The sequence below is a fragment of the Ursus americanus genome, chromosome 12 (genome assembly GCF_024610735.1).
Source record: "Ursus americanus isolate L20-20 chromosome 12, mUrsAme1.1.p, whole genome shotgun sequence".
In the NCBI taxonomy this organism is placed as follows: Eukaryota; Metazoa; Chordata; class Mammalia; order Carnivora; family Ursidae; genus Ursus; species Ursus americanus.
Genome location: NC_142138.1, coordinates 23399002 through 23421735, shown reverse-complemented (window position 1 = coordinate 23421735; position 22734 = coordinate 23399002). Strand labels below are relative to the sequence as shown.

General features: G+C 41.7%; 2 protein-coding genes across 2 annotated transcripts in view; both read left to right on the top strand.

Annotated features, from left to right (window-relative positions):
* The window catches only part of WLS (Wnt ligand secretion mediator), a 145299-nt gene extending 128960 nt beyond the window's left edge, over nucleotides 1-16339 (top strand). The window contains exon 13 of the transcript XR_006780437.2: nucleotides 16089-16339. The gene's annotated coding sequence lies outside the window, so the exon portion shown is untranslated. The remainder of the gene's footprint in view (nucleotides 1-16088) is intronic.
* On the top strand, nucleotides 1146-16082 carry DIRAS3 (DIRAS family GTPase 3). Its single transcript, XM_087865993.1, is given in 3 exon segments — nucleotides 1146-10472; nucleotides 10474-10830; nucleotides 10832-16082. Coding segments are annotated over 3 exon segments (744 nt in total). The 5' UTR covers nucleotides 1146-10302; the 3' UTR covers nucleotides 11049-16082.
* Nucleotides 16340-22734: the final 6395 nt, after the last annotated feature.

Below are 22734 nucleotides of genomic sequence, written 5' to 3'. Positions count from 1 at the left end.
TGAAACCAGTAGACTTTGAGGAAAGCAGATTACTCTCCATAATGTGGATGAGCCTTAGCCAATCAGATGAAGGCCTTAAGAGAAAAACTGAGGTCCTCTCAGCAGAAATCTGAATAAAGTATGGACTTGAGTTCATAATTATGTATCAATGTTGGTTCATTAATTGTGGCAAATGCACCATAAGGTGTTAATAATAGGGGAAATTGGCTGTGGAGTATACGGGGTATATCTCTTTACTGTCTCTGCAATAATTCTATAAATCTAGAACTATAAATTTTTTTTTGATTTTCAAAAATCAGGGGCACCTGGGTGGTTCAGTCGTTAAGCATCTGCCTTTGGCTCAGGGCATGGTCCCAGGGTCCTGGGATCGAGCCCCGCATCAGGCTCCCTCCTCTGCTGGGAGCCTGTTTCTTCCTCTCCCACTGCCCCTGCTTATGTTCCCTCTCTCACTGGCTGTCTCTCTCTTTCTGTCAAATAAATAAATAAAATCTTTTTTAAACAGTTTAAAAAATCAGACTTGCAGAATTCAATTTTACTGGCAGAAACAGGATTTTGCTTTCAAACAGTGAAATGAGGAGCATATGCCATTATGTTCCACAGTAGCATCCAGGGTCTTGCTGTAGTGACACAAAGGAATGAAAATGGATTTCTCTTTATGGACTTGCACAAAAATTACTTTTGTTTGGCCAATGAGTGTTTTACAGTAGAAACACTGTGCATATGGAAACAATCAAAAGGGAATACACTGGAAACAGAATTCTGTTACTTAAAAGGAACATAAAATGTGCTTCTTGTTTTTAATCGGGTAAATTATTTTCATTCTTTAATAATTATTCCTCTCTTTCTAGGTAGCTCTTTTTTGCCACTTTAATAGACCACCATGGTGAAAATAAAGAACTGGGAGTGGGGGTAAAGGATGTGTTGGGAAGAAAAGTCTTTGCTCTGTCTGGCTGGTCATGTTCAGAATATCACGCAAGTTGAAGATGAAACCATTCATTCAGAAATATTTATTGTTTGCCTACTATATACCAGGAAGTGTGAGGCTTCTAAAATGAATCCTTTGCAGATGCTACCCTTAAGCATCTTATCGTTGTTCAGGTTGTAACATGCACACACATGCTTTATATGTGAATATATAAATTATATATTATAATTTGTAGTAAGGATATATAAATTATATCCTTATATATCATGTGTGTCTAATAATTGTGAATATGTAAATCATATATATTCTGCATAGATCACTCTTTCCTTGCCTCCCACAGGCAACTTTTCTAATGTGTTTAGTATGTATCTTGTATGTGTGTGTTCCTACAAAAATGTATAATATTGTTTTGTAGGCATATATCTTTAATTTATATAAATGGTGAGGTGCCATATATCTCATCCCATTTTCTTTTTTCAGCAAGCACTATGTTTTTAACATCCATTCTTATTGTTATGTGAATATATGACACACTTATAATTGCTGCATAATATTCCAAGGTTAGCATCTTAAGAAGAAAGAAAACAAAGGAAAAAAAGGAAGAAATAAAGGAATGAAGGTAGGAATGAAGGTAGGAAGGTAGGAAGGAAGGAAGGAGCAGAAAGAAAGAAAGAAAGAAAGAAAGAAAGAAAGAAAGAAAGAAAGAAAGGGGGAAAGACCCTCTTTTGCCAGTCCCACTGTGGTGTCTGACATTCTCCTCCCCACCACCCCCTCTTCAGGGAGGCTTCAGTTGATTGGTGCCTTCCCTTGGGTCTGGAGTATAAGCATTCACTTACACAGACCTGATTATCTAGGAAATTTTCCAAGGAAGGATTCCAGCTTATTTCATTAAGAGGACTGCAGGCAGCTTATTCAAAGCTATAATTAGAGCTACTCTATAAACCCTCTCTGCCTCCTGAGAATATATCATTTCCGATTCCTATGGTACTTTTTCTTCCTTGACCTCAGAAGACTATATTAACTCCATCTCTAAAATCTCCATAGGATTTCTGAACATTAATTATGTTTCAGAATGTGCACCAGTGGGAGAATGAAGGTGAAGGGTCTGAGAGACAGGGACAAGCCTTGTTCTGGCTGTGTCTGATGGTCTGGGCCACCTTGAACAGGTCTTAACCTCCTTCCGTGGTTAGAAGAGGTGCTGAAGTTATTCTTGCTGTATTTGAGTCTTAGTTCTGCAACCTTCTAGCTGTGTAACCTTGGGCAAATTACTCGCCTAGGAAATGAGGTAATTAAACCACAGATGATTTCTAGGATAAATTCCAATTCAACTACTGTTTCATCCATGGATACTTTCCTGGCTCTGTGCCCTTTTGACATCATTCTCTCTGAAGTGTCTTTTCCCTAATATGTCCTCCTCCCCCTTCAGTGTTCTCTCCAGACAGCATGTTCTCTATAAAGCTTTTCCATAGAATTCAGATTTAAATAAAGAATGAAAGAGTGTTAAAGATGGAATAAATGAAGGTAAGATAAAATCTTTTACTTTTCTTATTAATTGATCCAATAGATAATTGTTCAAAGTAATAATAGTAAATAGTAACAATTTATTAGGTGATTATAGCATATGGGTGAGTGAAATGAATGACGTTAATGGTATAAGGGATGGGAGTTATGAATTAGGGATACCGTGTTATAAGGTAACTGCATTGCATGTGAAATGGTGCAATGTTATTTGAAAGTAGACTTAAATTTGTTATAAATATATATTGTAAACTGATATGCTTAGAGAGAAGAGAAAATGGAATTACATAATATTCTCAGCTAAAACCAGAAAAGGCAGAAAAAGAGGAAAAATAAACACAAAAAATACAATGAATAGAAAACAGTTATAAACATGGCTGATATTAAACCAAAAAAATCAATAATCACATTAAATATGAATGATCTAAATACATTAACTAAAAGACAAAGACTCTCCGAGTAGGTAAGAAAAAGACACAACTATATATATATTCTTTTACAAGAAACCCATTTTAAATATAAAGAAACACAGTAAGAGTAAGGGGATGGAAAAAGATATAATAGAACTAATGAAGAGAAAGCTGGGATAGCTATATTAATTTCAGACAAATTAGACTTGAGCAAAATAATTAGAGATAAAGAGGGAAATTACATAATGATAAGCAGTGAATTCTCCAAGAAAATATAGCAATCTTCAACATGTATGTATATAATAACAGAACATCAAAACATGTGAGGCAAAAACTAAATGAACTGCAAGTAGAAATAGACAAATCCATTGTAATAGTTGGAGAATTAAATACCCCTTCAGTAATGGATAGATCCAGCAGGCAGAAAATGAGTAGAATACAGTTGGACTAAACAGCAGCATTAATCAACTGGATCTAATTGACATTAATGAAATATTTCATCCAACAACAGCAGCATGCACGTTTTTTCCCCCCAAACTCATGTAGAACATTTACCAACATAATCACATTTGGGGCCATAAAACAGACTTGAACAAACGTAAAAGACTAGAACTCATACAAAGTATGTTCTCAGACCACAGTGGAATTAAACTAGAAATCAATAACAGAATAATAGATTAAAAAAAAACCCTCCCAAATATTTGGAGATTTAACAACACACTTTTTATTGGACGTAGAGAAAGCAGTGCTCACAGAGGAAATTTATAGACTGAAATGCCCATATTAGAGAAGAAGAAAAATCTAAAAGCGATGATTTAGGCTTTCACTTAAAAAAGCTAGAGAAAGAAGAACAATTTACAACTAAATCAAGCAGAATAAAGGAAATTAAAAAAATTAGAGCAGAAATCAGCAAAATTAACAGGAAAACATACGAATATCAATGAAACAAAAAATTGGCCTTTGAAAAGGTAAATAAAATTAATAAACCACTCATCTAGCTAACCAAGAAAAAAAGAGAGAAGACACAAATTATTGATATCAGAAATGAAATAAGGATCATGATTACTGACACAGTGAACATTGAAAGGTTCATAAAGGAATACAGTGATCAAGTAAGGTTCTCAAGGAGCAGTTTTAAGATTTGTCTGTATCAGAATTATTTGAGGGGGCCTGTTAAAATGCAACCCCCCCCCCGCCAGGTCTCATCTATAGATTCTGATTCTGTAGATGTGGGTTGGGTATGTTTAACAAGAGCTCCAGGTGATTCTAACACACTTGATTCTAGGACCACAGGTTGAGAAGCACTCCAGGGCTCAGATGAAGGCATTAACCCTGGGTGGAGAAAAGAGATATCATGGGGATATGTGTGAACCAGGGCTGGGGGAGTTTTATCTGGTGGCCTCCTTTATTTATGAGGTAGGAGATGATATCTCTGTGCAAAAGGGGCTATTTGTAGCCACAGAGTGGTCGGAGAAAGCAGTCAGGCTGGGAACAGAAGTGGTAGGAATGGGAGAAAATGCTTGCATGGGATAAAAGAAGGGATTCTGAAGCAACCTTGATCCTGGAAATCAAAGCTGTAAAGATACTACATCCTTGTGAAGGATGGAAAACACAACTGCCATTAGTTTTCTACAGAGCTTAAAAGGAGGAGAAGCCTAGGAAGTAAGTGAAAGAAAACAGGCTTCAGACATTGTAATCATGACGGTCCTGAACATCACCACACCAGCTGTCTCTGCTAATGAGGCAGCAAGATGGAAAACGCAGAAGCCCTGAAGCGAGCCAGATTTCCCAGCCCCTACCACAGTTCATCTCTCCATGTCTGGTCTCCTCATTTGTAAGATGGAGATAAAATAGTCTCCACTTCGTATACTCAGAATAAGTTCTAAATGAGTTCACACATGTAAAATTAAGAGTAATGCCTATCTCATGGCAAACACTCAAATGAATGTTAGCTCATTCACATTCTAGAAGCAACACCCTGCTTGACTTTTACACAAGTGAGCCTAGCTGAAGATTCTTCAAACATAGCTATTTTTGTCCCCATTTTACAGGTGAAGAAACGATGAAAAAAGGCAAACAAATTGTCTAAGTCCCTACAACTAGTATGTGAGCAAACAGGAACTGGAGACCGCATCTCCAGACTCTAGCTACATTGTCTAAATATCTAATCTGTGCCAGGTATTGACAAAAGTACTTGCTAACATGTCAGCACTTGCCATGTACTTCCCCTATTGTCAACTGAGGATACTGAGGTTAGAGTTAAAGGCTAAATTGTTAAGAGGTCATGAAAGCAGAACTCGGGAGCAGTCAGGCTGGCACCTCCCCCCTCTTGATGGAGTCTACCTTAACCCTGGCCATCCTGCTTGCCTCTGAGCACTACCTGCTGGTGCTTACTAGCAGGTGTGAGGGATTCAGAGCTAAATGAATTCCCGCCCTGTCAGTAAAAAGCTCCTTGCTTTGTGGAAAATAGAAAACAAGTACCGACTAAGCTTTAATACAAGGTGAAAAGGTACTTGGGAACTCAGAGGGAGGGATTCCTTCCCTCTGGAAGTACCATTTGAAGGTGAATCTTGAAGCAGAGTAGAAGGGGGCGTGTGGATGAGGGGACTGGGAGACATAGGGAACTTCCAAGAATATTGAATTATTAAGCCAGTGTGTGCAAAAGGCTCACGGAAGGTAAGATTTGAAGGGAATTTGGGGTGTGTTTACAGGGAGCTGGGAATATAGAACGAAAGAGTTTGGGCTTTAATTGGGAGCCGTGAGAGTTGCATTGTTTATGTTTTTTTGCAAGTGCTTCTTAAAATTAATGTGTTTTTTTTTTACTTTGAGCTAATTGAAGATTCATATGCAATTATAAGAAATAATAGAGATCCTGAGTAACTTTACTCAGTTTCCCTCAATAGTAATATCTTGTAAAACTGTAGATGGTATTGCAACCAGGATATTAACATCAAAAAAATCCACTGCTCTTATTCAGATTTCCTATTTTACTTGTACTCATCTACATATATATTTAATTATATAGAATTTTATCATATGTGTAAGTTTGTATATGTGCAACCACAATCAAGATATATCTCAAAGATTTTTTTTCCTAATGATTTTATAATTTTACATGTTATATGTAAGTTCCATTATTTTGTAAGGTGGGAGATTTAGGTTCAAGGTTTTTTGTTTGCTTATGTGTGTTTGTCTATGGACGTCTGATTGATCTAGCACCATTTGTTGAAAAGATTATCCTTCTGCATTGAGTTGCTTTTGTGCCTTTGTCAAAAATCAGCTGAGCGCATCTGTGTGCCCCTGCTCCCGGGCTCTCTGTTCTGTTCCATCGACCTATATGACCATCTCTGCCGATATTACACTGACTTAATTACTGCAGCTATATCATTACCCTTAATATCAAAGAGTGATTCTTCTCACTCTATCCCTCTTTTTCAAGAGTGTTTTAACTATTGTAGGTACTATGCCTTTCTATTTAAATTTGAAAATAAGCTTGTCTACGTCTACAAAAACCTTACTGGGATTTTGGCAAGAATTGCATTAAACCTATAAATCAGTTTGGAGGGAATTGACATCTTTACTAAGTTAAACCTTCTAATACATGAACATATTATGTCTCTATTTAATTTGATTTCTTTTAGAAGCATTTTGTAATTTTCAGCATTTACATCCTTCAGGTGTTTTGTTAAGTGTATACACGGTATTTCATTTTATTTATATCAATTGTAAATAATATTGTGTTTTTGATTTTGGTTTCCATATAACCTGTGTTACCACACAAAAACATCCTTTAACTTTTTTTTTCTGTTAAGATTGTATTTATTTGAAAGAGAGAGAGCACACAAGTGGGGGGGGGTGGTCAGAAGGAGAGGGAGAAGCAGACTCCCCATGAGCAGAGAGCCCGATGTGGGGCTCTGTCCCAAGACCTCGGGATCATGACCTGAGCCTAAGGCAGATGCTTAACCGACTGAACCACCCAGGCGAACCCATCCTTTTACTTTCAACCTGCCTCTATCATTAAATGTGAAGTCAGTTTCTTCTCACTTCAATCACCATGTAATTGGCTTGTGTTTCTTTTGTAAGCTTGTTTTAATCCATTCTGCCAATCTGCTTTTTTAATTGGTGTATTCACACCATTACACATCTAAGGTAACTCTTGATAAATTTAAGCTTCATTATGCCATTTTATCATTTGTTTTCTGGTTTTCCTGTTTCTCTTTTCTCACCTTCCTGTGGGTTTCATTTTTTAGAATTCTATCTTAATTTACTTTTAGAGTATTTGAGTATATCTCTTTGTATAAAAATTGTTCAAGGTAATACAATATACATACGTGACTTATCACAATCTGCTGGTGTCAACCTTTTACCACTTCAGGTGAAATATGGAAACCTTGCTTCTGTTTAGGTCCCTTTGCCTTCCCCAATTTTTAATATTATTACCTTGAGTATCACATATTTCAATCATCAAATATGATTGTAAAATCTCATGACAAGGATATTCTATTTACCCCAGGTTTTACCTATTCTAAGATGCTACTCTCTAAAATTTGAAATTATTCTCCATTATCATACCTTACTTTAGCCCTTTTTTATTCTTTTTTTTTAAGATTTTATTTATTTGAGAGAGAGACAGATAGCCAGCGAGAGAGGGAACACAGCAGGGGGAGTGGGAGAGGAAGAAGCGGAGGAGCCTGATGTGGGGCTCGATTCCATAACGCCAGGATCACTCCCTGAGCTGAAGGCAGATGCTTAAGGACTGAGCCACCCAGGCGCCCCTATTCTTTGTTTTTTAAGATTTTATTTATTTATTTGAGAGAGAGAGAGAGAGAGAGAGTGAGAGAGAAAGCACAAGCAAGGGGAACAGCAGAGGGAGAGGGAGAGGCAGGCTCTGCAATGAGCAGGGAGCCTGGGGCAGGGCTCAATCCCAGGGCCCTGGGATCATGACCTGAGTCAAATGCAGATGCTTAACCAACTGAGCCACCCAGGTACCCTTTCGTTAGTCCTTTTTTAAAGGGCAAGTTTGTTAGCAACAAATTACCTTAGCCTTTCCTCATCTGAACATGTCTTTATTTCCTCTTTGTTCTTGAAGGAGCATTTTGTTGAATATAGACTTTGCAGTTGACTGTTCTTTTCTTTCAGCTTCTAAAAAGTCCCCTGCCGTTTCCTCTGTCAGCTCTGATTTCCAATGAGATATTTGCTGTCAAATGAATTAGGTCCTTCTGTTGGATAATATGTTGTTTCTTTCTATCTGCTTTCAAGAGTTTTTCTTTGTGCTTAGTTTTTGGAATTTAATTATGTGTCTTGGCGTGGATTTCCCTGGAGTTCTCCTGGTGGGATTTGCTCAACTTCTTGGAACTGTAGGTTTGTGTCTTTTGCCAAATTTGGGAAGTTTTCAGCCATAATTTTCTCTAATACTCCTTCAGACCCATTCTCTCTCTCCTCTCCTTCTAGGACTCTGATTCTACAATGCTGGCATTTTGGTTACTGTCCCACAGGTCCTTGTGACTCTGTTCATTTTACCCAGTCTGTTTTCTCTCTGTTGTTTACACTGAATAAATTTTATTACTTTCTATTCAAGTTGACTGATTCTGTCCTCTGGCATCTCCATTCTACTGAGCTCATTCAGGAAATTGTTACAATTTCTATTATATTTTTCAATTCCATAATTTCCATTTAGAACATTTTTATACATTTTATTTGCTGAAATTTTTTATTCTTATTTACTTCAAGAAAATTTATAAGTGATTACTGAAGTATTCTTATGATGGCTTTAAAATCCTTGTTAGGTAATTCTAAAATCTGACTCATCTCAGTCTTGGTTTCAATTAATTCTCTCTCTCTCTCTCTCTATCTCTCTCTATCTCCAAACTTTGGATCTTAGTTAGTTAGCATCTGCTCCTTCTAGTCCGGTCTATTCCTTTGAGTCTTTGGCCCAGTGCAGTGTTGGCTCCCTGGGTTAGGTCTCTTATCAAGGTAAAATATTTTATACTGGCTTTTGAGGTATAAAACTTGATTTGAATGCAGGAGCTATGGTTTTATATTTTCATCATTCCCTGTGAACTCTATTTTATAATCTCTTAATTTGACCTTTCTAGCATTTAAAGATTTTGGCTTTGGGATACATAGCCCTCCATCATCCCTCCGTCTCAGTTTTTCGTTCTTTCTCTCTCTCTTTCTTTTCCTCCCTTCCTCCCTTCCTCCCTTTCTCCCTTCCTCCCTTCCTCCAGGCCTCCAAAGTCACCTCCACTCATCTTCTACATTGGTGCTTTCAGGAGCCTGTTTTCTAGTCTTTTTCATTCCTAAACACTTTTCAGTTCTAATTCAATAGGCAGAGTGAATCTTGTGGTTTAAGGAAAATGAGTAACAATTTCATTACTTCAAAGTAGACGTAGTGGGTAAACCAGTTTGGGCTGCTGTGGGGGAGAATGGGAGGCCTAGTTGTTAAGGAAGTGGCTATCCGTCTCTCAATGTCCCGGGGACAGTTGCTGTAGGTAATAGGTCTCTCCTGGCCCCAGAACAGAGCATCCTGGACCCAGTGGACTCCCTGGACACTCTGCCTTTACCTCCATTATTACTGAACTGGGTCTTTGGGGGTCTCTAGGCAAGAGCAATTGACAAGAGGCCAGCCAGGTTGGAGGCCAGGGTTTCCTGGGTCTTGTGCCAGGGAGACAGCACAAAGATAAGAATCCTCAGGCTGACTCCCTGGGGAGAGGTCAGGGAGAATTTTTTAAAGAAACTTAGGTGGGAAAAGGGTGACTCAAAGCCCACAGAGGCAGGAATTTATTAGCACCTGTATTCTTAAAGGTTATTCCTCTTCATGCCTCATGTGTGTTTAATCTCCATCCCTGGGCATGATTTTTAGTATTATAATAAGGAAAAAAGTAAATGAAAGGACAGCCATGGGGTCCACCTTGGCGCAGACTGGTTTGGCCTTCCCCAGTCTTGGTAGATGACCACCCCCCCCCCTCCTTGGTTAAGCATCCTGCCTCCGCATTCCTAGGAGACAACTCTCCACTCAAGGGCATAGGGTTTCAGCTATAAAGGAATGCTGGGTTTCTCCCTCGGGATTGAGGGGACCTGACTCCAGTCCCTACTCTGTCTCAGGTTGGTGGGCTGTCCATTGTTTCAGCTTCTCGTTCTGTGTTTAGATTGGAGTCGTGTGGTGTGAAAGAAAACGGATGTGTGGCTACTAGGGCAGTAAACATAAGGCATCACAGGAAGAGGCACTGAGCGAGCCTCCCCTCCTCCTTGCTCACACTGCCTTTTGTGGGCACCTGGGGTGGGCACTGAGCCTGGCTCTGCTTCGGAGGAGGGAGGGAGGTGGGTTTGGAGAGTGAGCCTAGACCCTCCCCTCCCAAGTGTCCCCAGGGAACAGCTAGACAAGGAGACACAGGGACAACCTTCCAAGTTCAAACTCCCATCTCACTCTTCCATTCTACCTCCCTAAGAATGTTTTGCTCCTGGGTAAGTGCCAATAACTTGCGCGCCCCGTCTCCCCACCAGTTCCCTGCACTGGGCAATAACTGCTCCGGCTTTAAGAAATGGCTGATTCAGTGGCTGCGGCCTCTGCGCACCCTGCTCACCATCCCCGCGCTCACGCCCCAGGCAAGAACAAAGACCACCGTGTTGTGGGCTTGGCGCCGCTGGCGTGGGCAAGAGTGCGTCGGTGCAGAGGTGGGTGCGTGGCAACTCTCGCGATGAGTATCTGCCAACCATCGAAGATACCTTCCGCCAGGTGCTGAGCTTCAGCCACAGCGTCGTGGCGCTGCACGTCGCCGATACCACAGGAAGCCACCGCTACCCGGGTCTGCAGCGCCTCGCCATTGCCGGGGGCCCTGCTTTCCTCCTGGTTTGCTTGGTCACGGAGAAGCAAACCCTGGAGGAGCTGAAGTCTTTCTATGAGCTGATCCGCAAAGTCAAAGGCAAGACCTTGCGCAAGTACCTTATCATGCTGGTGGGCGACAAATGCCAAGAAAGCCTCTGGAGTCGACGTAAGTGACCACGCTGCGTGCGCGTTGCAGTGGAATTGCACCTTCTTGGAGACCTCCGCTAAGATGGCGATCAACGTGCAGGAGCTATTTGACATGCTGCCGAACCACGACAGGAAGCCTGCCACCTGCCTTCACCATCCCCAGAAGAAACCCCAGATGTCCAAGACCGTGGAGAAGGGGCTTAGCAAGTGCATCATCATGTGAGCCCGGGGTCTTAGGATCCTGACCTTCTCTCTTACCGTGTGCAGAAAACACAGAGCAGCCCCAGTGTAACGTGTTACCTGTGCGTGGACGACTCCTGTGCTGCGAGTTAGGTGACAACTAGATGACAGTAAATGTCCCTTGTAAGTTGATAGCTTTCCTTTTTCCCCACCCAGGAGAATTCAAATTGTTAAAACTCTGACATTGGAGGAGGAGGACAGGAAAAAAGGGAGTGCTATGCATTTAAAGACTACTTGTATGGAACTTTAGAGATTAATATTTGAAAAAGAGAATGAAATGTTGAAATGAATTGAAAGAGGCCACTGCTCTTCTTTTAACTCTAATTATGCTGTTATTTTAAAACATTTCAAGTCCTATAAAATTGCCATTGTGTATCTAGTTGTTAAAAAATGTGTTTCTGGGGGCGCCTGGGTGGCACAGGGGTTAAGCGTCTGCCTTCGGCTCAGGGCGTGATCCCGGCGATCTGGGATCGAGCCCCACATCAGGCTCTTCTGCTATGAGCCTGCTTCTTCCTCTCCCACTCCCCCTGCTTGTGTTCCCTCTCTCACTGGCTGTCTCCATCTCTGTTGGATAAATAAATAAAATCTTAAAAAAAAAATGTGTTTCTGCAACAAAAACTGGCAGATGACTTTTAGATGTGTTAAATAAGATAAATAAATGGATATTCTATAGCTGAGCATTGAGGGTGGGGGCAGAGAAAATAGGGAAAATGGAACTTGCTTACTAAATATGTGCCAGTTGTTGTCGAAGTCATTTAAAAATGTTTGGGTATTCCGTGTAGCAGTTTTTGTGACTCAAAAAAGCTTTCCCTGCATGCAATCAGCTTTATAATTTCTTTGTCACTGGACAACAACAAAAATACCCATTGTGTTTAAATTTCAACCACATCTGGGGAAGGTTTCTTTTTCTTTTTTTTTTTTTTAGGTTTCTAATAATTTCACACAGGGATGTTCATTCCCTCCTGAAATTAGCCAGTGGGGGCAGGGGTGCAGTGAAGGGTCCCTGCGATGCAGAGCTGGTCTATATCCATGACCATTCCTGGACTGACATCCGGAAGATTTCCTCGCGTCTCCAAAGAGGATGCTCCCTCTGTTGCTGTCTTGGAGACAGGTGGTGAAAAGCAAGCTTCAGCCTTTGGCTGCCTCAAAGTCTTCCCTCAAGAAGTGCTAGATATAGGGAGTGGGGAGGGGGCTGGAAAGTAAGGGGAGAAATGGTGGAATGTGAAATTTGAGAAATTCCTCTTTAAGGGAGTTTTTAAAAAGATTAATTTTATATTTGAACATAACTTTTTGAGTAACGGAATACATGCATATGCATATCTTTTTGAGTGTTTTTTTCCCTCCCCAATTGGGGAAGGAGGTTCTTAATCTGGTGCTTTTTTGCCATGAAATACTTATTATTGAATGAATATCATTGAATAATTTTTGTGGATTTTTAAATTTTTTTAAGACTTTATTTTAATGAGACGGCACAAGTGTGAGGGGCAGAGAGAGGGAGAGAGAGAATCTCAAGCAGACGCCATGCTGAGCATTGAGCCTGATGCTGGGCTGGATCCCAGGGTCCTGGCATCATGACCTGAGCTGAAACCAAGAGTCAGACGCTTAACCGATGGCACCACTGAGGTGCCCCAATTTTTATGTGTTTAAAAGTAGTTTCTTATAGCTTGATTTTTAGGGGAAAAGCACACTGTTGAAATAATCATAAACACAAGGCAGATTTGGGGGAAGATCTATTTGCACATGCATAAGAGGATAATAAGCTACAGTTTGCATAACATAGTTGCTAGGGAAGGCACCTGGAGTTTTCCAGTGGGAATTAGACTGGGACTGGGGGCTGGAGACAAAGATTGTGAGTTTTCAGCATAGGGCCGGTGGTAAGGCTGTGTAGGGAGAAAAGAAGGGAAGATTAAAGGGTTTAGCAGATCCCCCAAACCTTTCCCCACTGGCAGAGTGATGTCTGTGGGACTGAGCAGGGAGTTAATGCTCTCAGTCCCCACCCGGGGTTCTGCCAGCAGGTGCTTGGCAGGGAGCTGAGCCTCCGTCTCCACCTGTCAGCAGCAAGGCTGAGTGGGTGGTGTGGAACAGAGCAAGTCAACGGTCTAGTCCTCCCCCAGTGCCCCCCCACCTTCATGAGTTTCCGCTGTCTTGACCATAATCAATGGACAATCAGGACACGATGATCTCTTAGGTCTCTCCCAAAAAATCGTGAGAAACTTTACATATTACTGCCTGGATGGGAGCAGGGAGGATATAAACCATTCTAACCATTCCTTGAGTTAATAGTGTTATTCAAAGGAGCTAGAATCCATAGCTTCTCTTTTTGCACTATCCAACATCATAGCCTCTGGCCTTATGTGATGTCTGCACTTGAAATGTGGCTAGTCCAAAGTGAGACGTACTGCAAATATAAAGTGTACTCTGGGCTTAACTACAGAAAGAGTGAATGTAGACTAGCTCATATATTTTTTTATATTTATTACATGTTGCAATGATAATATTTTGGATAGGATGGGTAAAATGAAATACATTATTTAAATTAATTTGGTATTTCTACTTTTTTAGTACTCTCCACACCCAAAATGTGGCTTGAACTCACAACCCTGAGACCACAGGTCACGTGTTTTGCTGACTGAGCCAGCCAGGCACCTCTCTTTCTACTTCCTTAAATGTGGCTACCAGAGGGATGTCTGGGTGGCAGGGCTGGTTAAGCGTTTGATCTTGGCTTTGACTCAGGTTGAGACCTCAGGGTCCTGGGATCAGTCTCCACACTCAGCGTGGAGTCTGCTTAAGATTCCCTCTCCCTCTGCCCATCCCCCCTACTCGCACACTCTCACTTTCTCTTTCTAAAATAAATCTTTAAAAACAGTGTGGCTACAAGAATATTTAAACTTATATTTGTAGCTCATCTTTATGTCCTTCAATATTCTGACTAGGCAGTGCTGATGTATGTTCACAGTGGCTATTGGAACTAATCTTTTTTTAATTTAAATTCCATTGGCTAACATAGTACATCATTAGTCAGAACTAATTTCTAATTTGAATTTGATTACATACATTAGTAGGATCAACAATCAAGTGTTGAAAAATGTTAGCATGTGTATAGAATAATGTGTTGTCAGATGTCTAAGTAACTTCATGAAATTCAGGATTAACAGAAATGTAACAAAATCCACTGAGACGTATGTTTGCATATAAATTAATTTGAATAGTACATCTATCAGCCGCATTTATAAACCTGGGCCCATGTGCCCAGAGCCTGGAGAAATAAATGTGTCAGACTGAATTCAGCGAGTTGGTGAGGATTAAAATAAATGAAAACTGAAAATACGCCCACTGCATTGGGATGATGTTTCCCCAGGCGACCGGTATTGACAACCCTGCCGTCCATTTGACACCGAGAAGTGGAAAGTGGAGGAAAGAAACCTGGTGTGGAGATTATACAGTTTGTAAACTGAGATCCAATGAATTTAACTATTTAACACTAGTATTATGGGTATACGGTGGTGTATTCATAGAGGTCATCCATTTTGTCCTCCAGGTGAATAAATGGGGCCTGGAAAGGATCTCCCAGACTCTGAATAGCGTTAGAATTCTCTTCCTGCCTCTAAATATCCTTCCTGGGATGCTCTGTGAGCACATCACAGCCCCGTGCCCTTTTCCCAGCCAGGCTGGTTGATTGGCTGCCCCACCAAACAGCCTAGGTAGTTGTTCCTTTGCTCTTTCTTCACACAGGTGCTTTTTCTTCCATTTTCTGCCTGCCAAAATTTCATTCGTTCTTCAAAATCCTGCCCAAATACCAAAGGCCGCTCCCATTGAAGTCTTCCCGATTTTTTAGTCATCATTCACAGATGTTATTGAGAGTTGGCAATATGCTGGCTCTGTGCAGAGCCCTGGGGTACAGAGCGCCTGCCTTCAGGAAGCTCGCAATCCAACACAGGAGACGGGGAAGAAGATAAAATATGCACAGCGGTCTGTGACTGGTGCTGTAAAATGGGTGCATTCTCTGCCCTGCCATCAGCTTGACCTTTGAAAAATGCAGTTTGATTGCATTGCTGCTTTTTTCAAGGGCCATCGTTAGGTAGTCTGACAAATGTGCACAAAACTATGTGGACAAAGACGTACGTTACAGCATTGCACAGTCTGCCTGGGTGTGAATCTCATTTCTGCCACTTATTGTTTGTGGAGCAAGTACTGATGTTCTCAAGGTATTGTTTTCCTCAAATGTAAATTGGGGGTGATAATAATACCTAGGATGATGGTACGAAATGAGTTAATACACATAAAGTACTTAGAATAGTGCCTGGCACATTATAAGCAATCGATAAGTATTATCTTTTGCTAGTATTAACAAAAGATTGGAAATTACCTCAATGACTTTCAGTATGGGTTCAGCTATATTAAAATAATGAGGCTTATATGGGCCAACGCGTATCTCCAAGATTTATTTTAAATGTGCCCCCATCCGAGAGTTAGTGTACGTATGTGTCTGTGCAGTTATATATTACATAATAGAAAATTCTTCTAGAAGGATATTGACGTAATTGATAGTTGGCACTGGCTTTGAGGACCAGAATGGCCACTTTCCATTTTGTAACCTTTAATACAATGTGAATTAGATTACCATGTATTTATATTACTTTTCTAATTATTGGGAAAAAAAAACCCAGATAATTTCCTCATGAGTCCCAGCAGGAAAGACCAGAGTGGGGCCTAGAATTCAAATTTTCTGACACCAACCCCAGTGCCCTTTCAATGTTATTCAACATTAAAGTAACCCCAGCGAGGAACCCCCTGGTCTAATTGAGAGAAAATAACTATAAATGTATTGCACTTCTACCATATGTCATTTAACAGGCAAGGAATAGAGGAAGCTCAGAATGGTTAAATAAGTAACCTAAAGTCACATGCTGAGGTCACTGGAGCTGGGATTCTCTCCCAGATCCACCCAATATGTCATCCTAAGATGAACCCAGAATCAACAAACATGGGTTTAACCCCATGTCTTTCCTTCTTTGCTTTTTAGCTACTCCCGACCTTGCGAGTTGGGTGAATGAAATCAAGGAGCACCCGCGAAAGCCCAGCGCACACAGCCCCGCACACGGTAAGTCCTCAGCAGCTTCATGGAAGGGAACTGATGCTACTTTCTCTCCCTACCTCTCCTAGACCTTTCCCCCATGGTTAGTGCAAATGTCACTCTACCCAACGCCCACTGCCGCTGGACTCTTGGAGATTATCTTTGCCTGGTATTTGTAGGAGAAGCACATCTGAAAAAATCCATTTCTGAACGCTCTATCCTCAGGTATGGGAGGTAACTAGCCTGCCACGTGAACACGTGTCCTGTTTACTCTTTTTGCTCTGAAAGCATCTGAAACCTCTTTGTAAAGGTAGTCATTAGTACAGAGTGAGAGAGAAAAAGGGATTTGGAGAGAAATTATGGCTAATTGTGGTCCTCTATCTGGGTGTTTTCTTCTCTCTGCAACCTGGAGCTGAATATTGTGAAACGTATTTGTTCCCGGTGTAATTGAAATGGGAATTAGGTAGTGCGATGGGCTGGGCCATTTGAGGACAAGGCAGCTTGTCACATGTTTGGAACTAATGCTTGAAAATGCCCACCCAAGTGAGAATGCCTCATGTCCTGCTGGCAGGGGCGCTCTTTACGGTGCTCACCTCAGTATCAGCTCTGCCATTCTTAGCTAGCTGGCAGGCTCTGAAAACGCCAGTGGACTGTAGGTTTTTCTCATCTGTAAAATGAGAGGATCTCAGACTCCAGGTGCACAGCCAGCAGACAGGGAGTCTAAGTGGTGGCACAGAGGAAAATTATGCCCAATCTAGAGGAAACTGCCTCTATTCAGTTCTATTGGGAAAGGTGAAGCCAGGGTTACAAAATTTTGCTGATTTTTATTGGGACTCTAACAATTCTTAAATATTGGCAACTAATTAGAAATTGTTCATAAAAAATTTTATTTGGGTCTAATTATGTCAGGCCTGCCAGCCACCAATTAGAGACCTCAGGCTAGAGAATATGGGAATTTCCTTACTATTCAGAAATATTGGGATGTCTTCATTATCATCTGGGGGAATAAAAAAGTACAGAGGTACTTCTCTTGTAGTGTTCACAGTGGCCGTGGTGACCTGGTCAATATTGTGCGGAGTGGAGCCAGAAGTTCTTGATTGAGCCCACTTCTATTTCATAGAAATGTTGAGATTTATCCTTTCTAAGCCCCAGTTTCTTCACCTGGAAAAAGACCATACAAGTAACCTCCTTCCACTGTGCTATGTGAAGTGTGTTTGAAGCTGTAAATGTAACACAGAGAAGGAATAATTAGGATTATTGTTTGAAGATGGAAGATGACAACAATCCAGGGTAAAAAAAGAATTGCTAAAGTGTATGAAAGGAGGAATCCAGACTGGACCTTCAGCGAAGTGTGGTGGCAGAGCCTCATGGTCAAGAGCATGGACTCTGGGGTCAGACCTCCTGAATTTGATCTCAGGCTCTCCTGCTTACTAATCATGAGAATTTGGCCAAGTGTCTTTGTTTCCTCATTTGCAAAATGAGGATAATAATAGCTCTTCACTCAGTGTTGATATGCACATGCCTAAAGTGAGCCCCAATGATTCCTGTCTCATCATGTTTCAGTTTTGTATAATCCCCTCTTCTTGAGTGGGGTCAGAGAAAGGGGTCTGTGGCTTGCTCCTAACCAACAGAATTTGACAAAGGTAATGGGATGTCACTCTTGTAATTAGGTTACACCATAAGACTGTAACTTGACATTCTGGGGCTGGAGCTTTTTGTGAGCTCAGTGAAGTAGGGAGCCATGTTGGAGAAGCCCGCAAGCCTGGGAACTGGGAGTAACCTCCAGAAGCTGTTGGTGGCCTGTAGGAACTGAGGACAGTCTCCAGACAACAGCCAGCAAAAACCTGGGGCCCACAGTGATGCAGATACAAGGAGATAAATTCTGCCAACAACTGGAATGACCATAGAAACAGTTTCTTCCCCACATGACCCTCCAAATGAGAACGCAACCAGCCGACACCTATTACAGCCTGGTTAAGACTCTGAGCAGAGGACCCAGCTATGCCGTGCCTGGACTCCTGACCCACAGATACTGTGAAATAAAAAATATGTATTATTTTAAGCTGCTATGTTTGTGATAATTTGCTACACAGCAGTAGAAAATGAATAGAATCTCTTATTTTGATGTTATGCATACTACATGAGTTAGTATTTGTAAAATGCTTTCATTTCAATGATATAAAAAGTATCAAAATATTCCCCCTGACCAGTTCATTATCAAATACTTGAGTGCTAGACTTTCTGCTTCTGTTTATGACTGTCCTGGAGACATGTGTTATTCCTTTGATTCTCGGAAGCTCATGAACGAACACTTTATATAGAAGATCCTTCTCTTGCCCTCATTTGGTAATACAACACTCACCACCCACACTCCCACCAGGAATTTCTGAGAGCCCCCTTGGGTTATAGCCATGCACAAAGTGGTGAATCCTACTTGGCATCTGCCATGTTCTTCCAGAGCTGCTCAACCCCCCACTAGCAAGGTCCAAAGCCAAGTTCACATGATGCTGTTCTCAACGCTGGAGGATGTCAGGGTTTCATGAAGAAGTGGGGATAATTGCCTTGTCTCAAACTCTATGAACTTTTGTCATCTGATCCCCAAAGTGGCATGGCTATTCCAAGAGTCTCACCCAAACTCTAATGAAAACAGAATCTTCACCTCTAGCCCTAAACCATAGCTCAATAACAGGCCTGAAACTTTTTCTCTTCCTTGCAACCCACTCACTCACATCTCTTCTTTGCCTAACTCAGTTTAATCCTACTGCCTCAGGTAAACCTTCCCTAATTGTCCAGACTGGGTTATATCTCCATTGTAAGTTCCCACCACACCCTGTCATTTCCCTTTGCATCATTATTTTTTTATGGTTTTCCAAGCAGTTAGAGTCTAAGATGATGAGAATGAGGTCATGTGTGGCTTTTGCTCAGTGATGTAGCCTAAAGTCTAGCACAATGCCTGGAACTTAATAGGTACTAAATAAACACATGTTCATGAAGGAAGTCACATTTTATAGAGGACATTGAGGCTCAGAAAGTTAAGTATCCTCCCATGGCACAGATCTTGTAAGGGGTAGAACTAAGATTCAAGCTCAGATTTGCCCAATTCCAAAAGTCCTGATCTCCTAACCACTGTAACCAAGAGCAGAGCTCCATGTTCTACTTGCCAAGTTCACTTTCCCAAGGAAGAGCACAAGTCAAACACATCTGAAGGTGGGATTTTATTCTTAGAAAGAAACTGACTTTTCTGTGCAGATCAAAAATAAAAACTAAATATATGCTTGGAAATGCAGTTGTTCCATTGTTGCCAGAAACTTGTTGTTTCGTGGTTGGCTTCATCAGGACTGAAAATGAAAAGTTTCCTAGGCTATCAGATCCTAGTAACAGACCGATTTCCCAGGAGAATCAGGAAGGAAAGTTCCCAAGTAAACTTCTTACCTCCCCAAAACACAGTGGAGAAGGATGGTGTCATCTAAGGGACTTGGAACTGCTACATGAAGACAGGTCAAGAACTTGAGGAAGGCATGGCAAGAAGGTTCTAGATCCTGGAATAAAGTGAGCCACCAAATGGGGCCCCTAATCCAAAGGGAGTATTTGAAAAAAAAAACCATGAAGTTATTAATAACCAATATATATATTAGGCTCTTCATCCATCCCCATCCATCCAACTCTACACCCACATCTGTCAAATATTTCGTGGGGGCCTCCTAGATCCAAGAACTTTTTTAGGTGCTGAGGCTGTAGAAATGAATGCAACAGATTGAGCTCTTGTCCACATGGAGCATGCATTCTAATGGGGTGGAGGGTAGGAGAAGGAGAAAAATACATACATATTATATAATATAACCTCAAGCAGCGATAAGTGCTATGAAGAAAAATAACCCAGGATGAGGGGACCACGTGTGACAGGGGAGCTTTTTGGATAACACGGCAGGACACTTGGTCAAACACAGGACAAAGCACATGATTGCATGTGGTTCGATCCTCTGCAGTGCATACTAGTGCTCCTACAGAAGAGGAAACGGGCCAGTAGTTAACTAACTTCGGTGTCCAAGAGTTGGACTCAAACCCAAACCCACCTGATGCTTGCATTCTTGGCACTGAGGCTTTCCAGTCCCGGGGATCTGGCTGGTCTGAGCTGAGCCAGATAAGGGCTGGTTTGTTGCTATTAGGTTTGCTCTAGCACAAATATTTATGAAGTTTGTATGATGTATGAGACCCTGTGCCAGGCTCTGGAAAACAGACTCTATCCCTTTTCTAAAGGGAGCATGCAGTCTGGTCAGAATGCTGGCAGTTAGCCAAGCATGCAGAAGACCACAGACTGAACCCCGGGCCTGCGGTAAGGGCCAGTGCAGGTGCCGCGATGGGAGCAGAGCCTCGGGGCTGCACCCCACAACCCCGCCGCCCTCCCTGCTCAGCCGTGCCTTCCTCTGGATACCGTCCCCTTTCCCCTCTCTCTCACGTGCTCCACCCACCAGTAGCCCACCCAGCTCGCTCTGGCCTCAGCCCTTTCTCTGTGTCACTTTCTGTTCCTTACCAAGTTCTGTTTTCTTCACAGAGTTAGCGCTATCTGCAAGTCTAGGTAGGACCTTCGCTTCCGTGTTTATGGACTGTCTCCTCCATTTGGACACCAACTCCACAAGAGCAGAGGGTTTTTTGTTTTATTCGGTGTTATCTTCCAGGCACCTTGCAACAGTGTCTGGCATAACACAGACCCTTCATAAATGTAGCTTGAGTACCTGAATGAAGGAAAGAATGTACCAATGATTCTCTCTGTGCTGATGATATCTCGGGGGCTTGGTAAAACTACGAATGCCTGGGCCTCCCCTGGCAAGTCAGAGCCACTAGTTTTGGAGAAGAGCCTGAGCATCTGACATCTTTAAATGCTCAACAGTCAATTCTGAGGTCCAAGAGCCAATTGTTAAATACTGAGAAATTTCGTGAGCTGGTTGCTCAACACAGCCATTGTTAAAAGTTAGAGTATATTGAACCATAATTAAATACATTGTTTAATTATATTTAACGTAAGTGCTGAAATCCAGAATACTCAAGATTCATCACTGTAATTCCTAATCATGTTACTGCATTTTGCTATTATCTGCGTTCTTGAGTGTTTTCTGCCGATTACCTCTCATGGTGGAAATGCTCTGTTATGTGCTATCGCACATCTCTTCCCAGCTTGCGTACAGTGACATCACGCTGGTAGCTTGAAAATGGCCATCACGAAAGTATCGGCACCACAGAAATTGCCAAACACTATACGTCAGGGCTTGGTCCCTCTGGAGAGCCAGCTGTTGAACATTTTCCAGCATTGCAGGGGACGTGTTCAAGTATGACAACCACTGATGGAGGGAGAAGAGAGTGCATTCAGATCAACCATGCTGCTCACTAGCTGTGTGACCTGAGTAGTTGCTAAACCTCTCTGAGCCTAACTTTCCTTAACTCTAGACTGGAGCTGATTGTATCTTTCTCCTTCCCTGGGCCTTCCTGTCCCTGCCTGAGCCTAACTCAGAGGAAGAGAAAATGAAGGTAAAGCAATTATTCCTATGCTTGGCATAGAAGAGGCCTTCAGGAAAAGTCCTCTAACTGCTCTGGGAAGCTGAAGGGGGTCTTTTCCTCAGAGGGGGGCTCTCTTGCTGGGTACTGAAACATGCAAATGTATTAGGTAGGCAAAGGGGGGCAGGGGAAAGGTGTTCCTGCCAGTCATTGAAAAGAAGCCTGAAGGAGAGAGGGAGCATGATATTTTGGGATCCTCTAGGTGGTTCCATTAGGCTAGAACACTAGTGCTCACACTTTCAGGTGTTGCGACCTCTTTACAAAGCTAAAAATTATTGAGCATCCCTGAAAGGTTTTGTTTATGTGGGATATATCTATTGGTATTTACGGTGTTGAGTTAAAACTTCGAAAAATTTAGAAGATGTGTTTACTAATGTAAAATAAGAATAAAAACTCATTGTGTACTCACATAAATAACATCTTTTATGAAAAATTAATATATTTTCTAAAGCAAAAACTATTTTGTGAGGAGCTAGCATAGATTTACATTTTTGCAAACCTATTTAATGTCTGGCTTCGAGAAGACCGCTGGATTCTCATACCTGCTTTTTCAATCTGTTGCGATGTCACACATCCTGTAGCCTTGGAAAGACTGTATACTCAGGAGAGAATGAAAGGGAATAAAGCAAAGTGTCTTAACATTATTATGAAAATAGCATTGACCTCAAACCCCTTGAAAGGGCCTGGTCCTCAGACCACACTTTGAGAATCTCTTGTATTGTGTATAAAGTTCAAAGTATGAGGTGAAGGAACTGATGAGTCTTGAGAGAGAAGCTGGGGCCAGATAGCAGCTTATGGAGTACATGGAGAGCCCTCGAGGGCTTGAGAGCCAGACAGTGACAAGATCACTCTGTTATTTTGGAAGAATCATGGGTTATAAAGGAGGAAATAGATCAGAAAGGCCAAGAGGGGCTTGGGGTAGGGGACCAGTTAGGAAGTCATTGCCATAAAGCAGATGAGACATGAGAGTGGCCTGAGCTGCAGATGTGGCAGCAAATGTGGAGGGCGAGGGTTGGATGGCAGAGTTAACAGGTATGGGATGAAT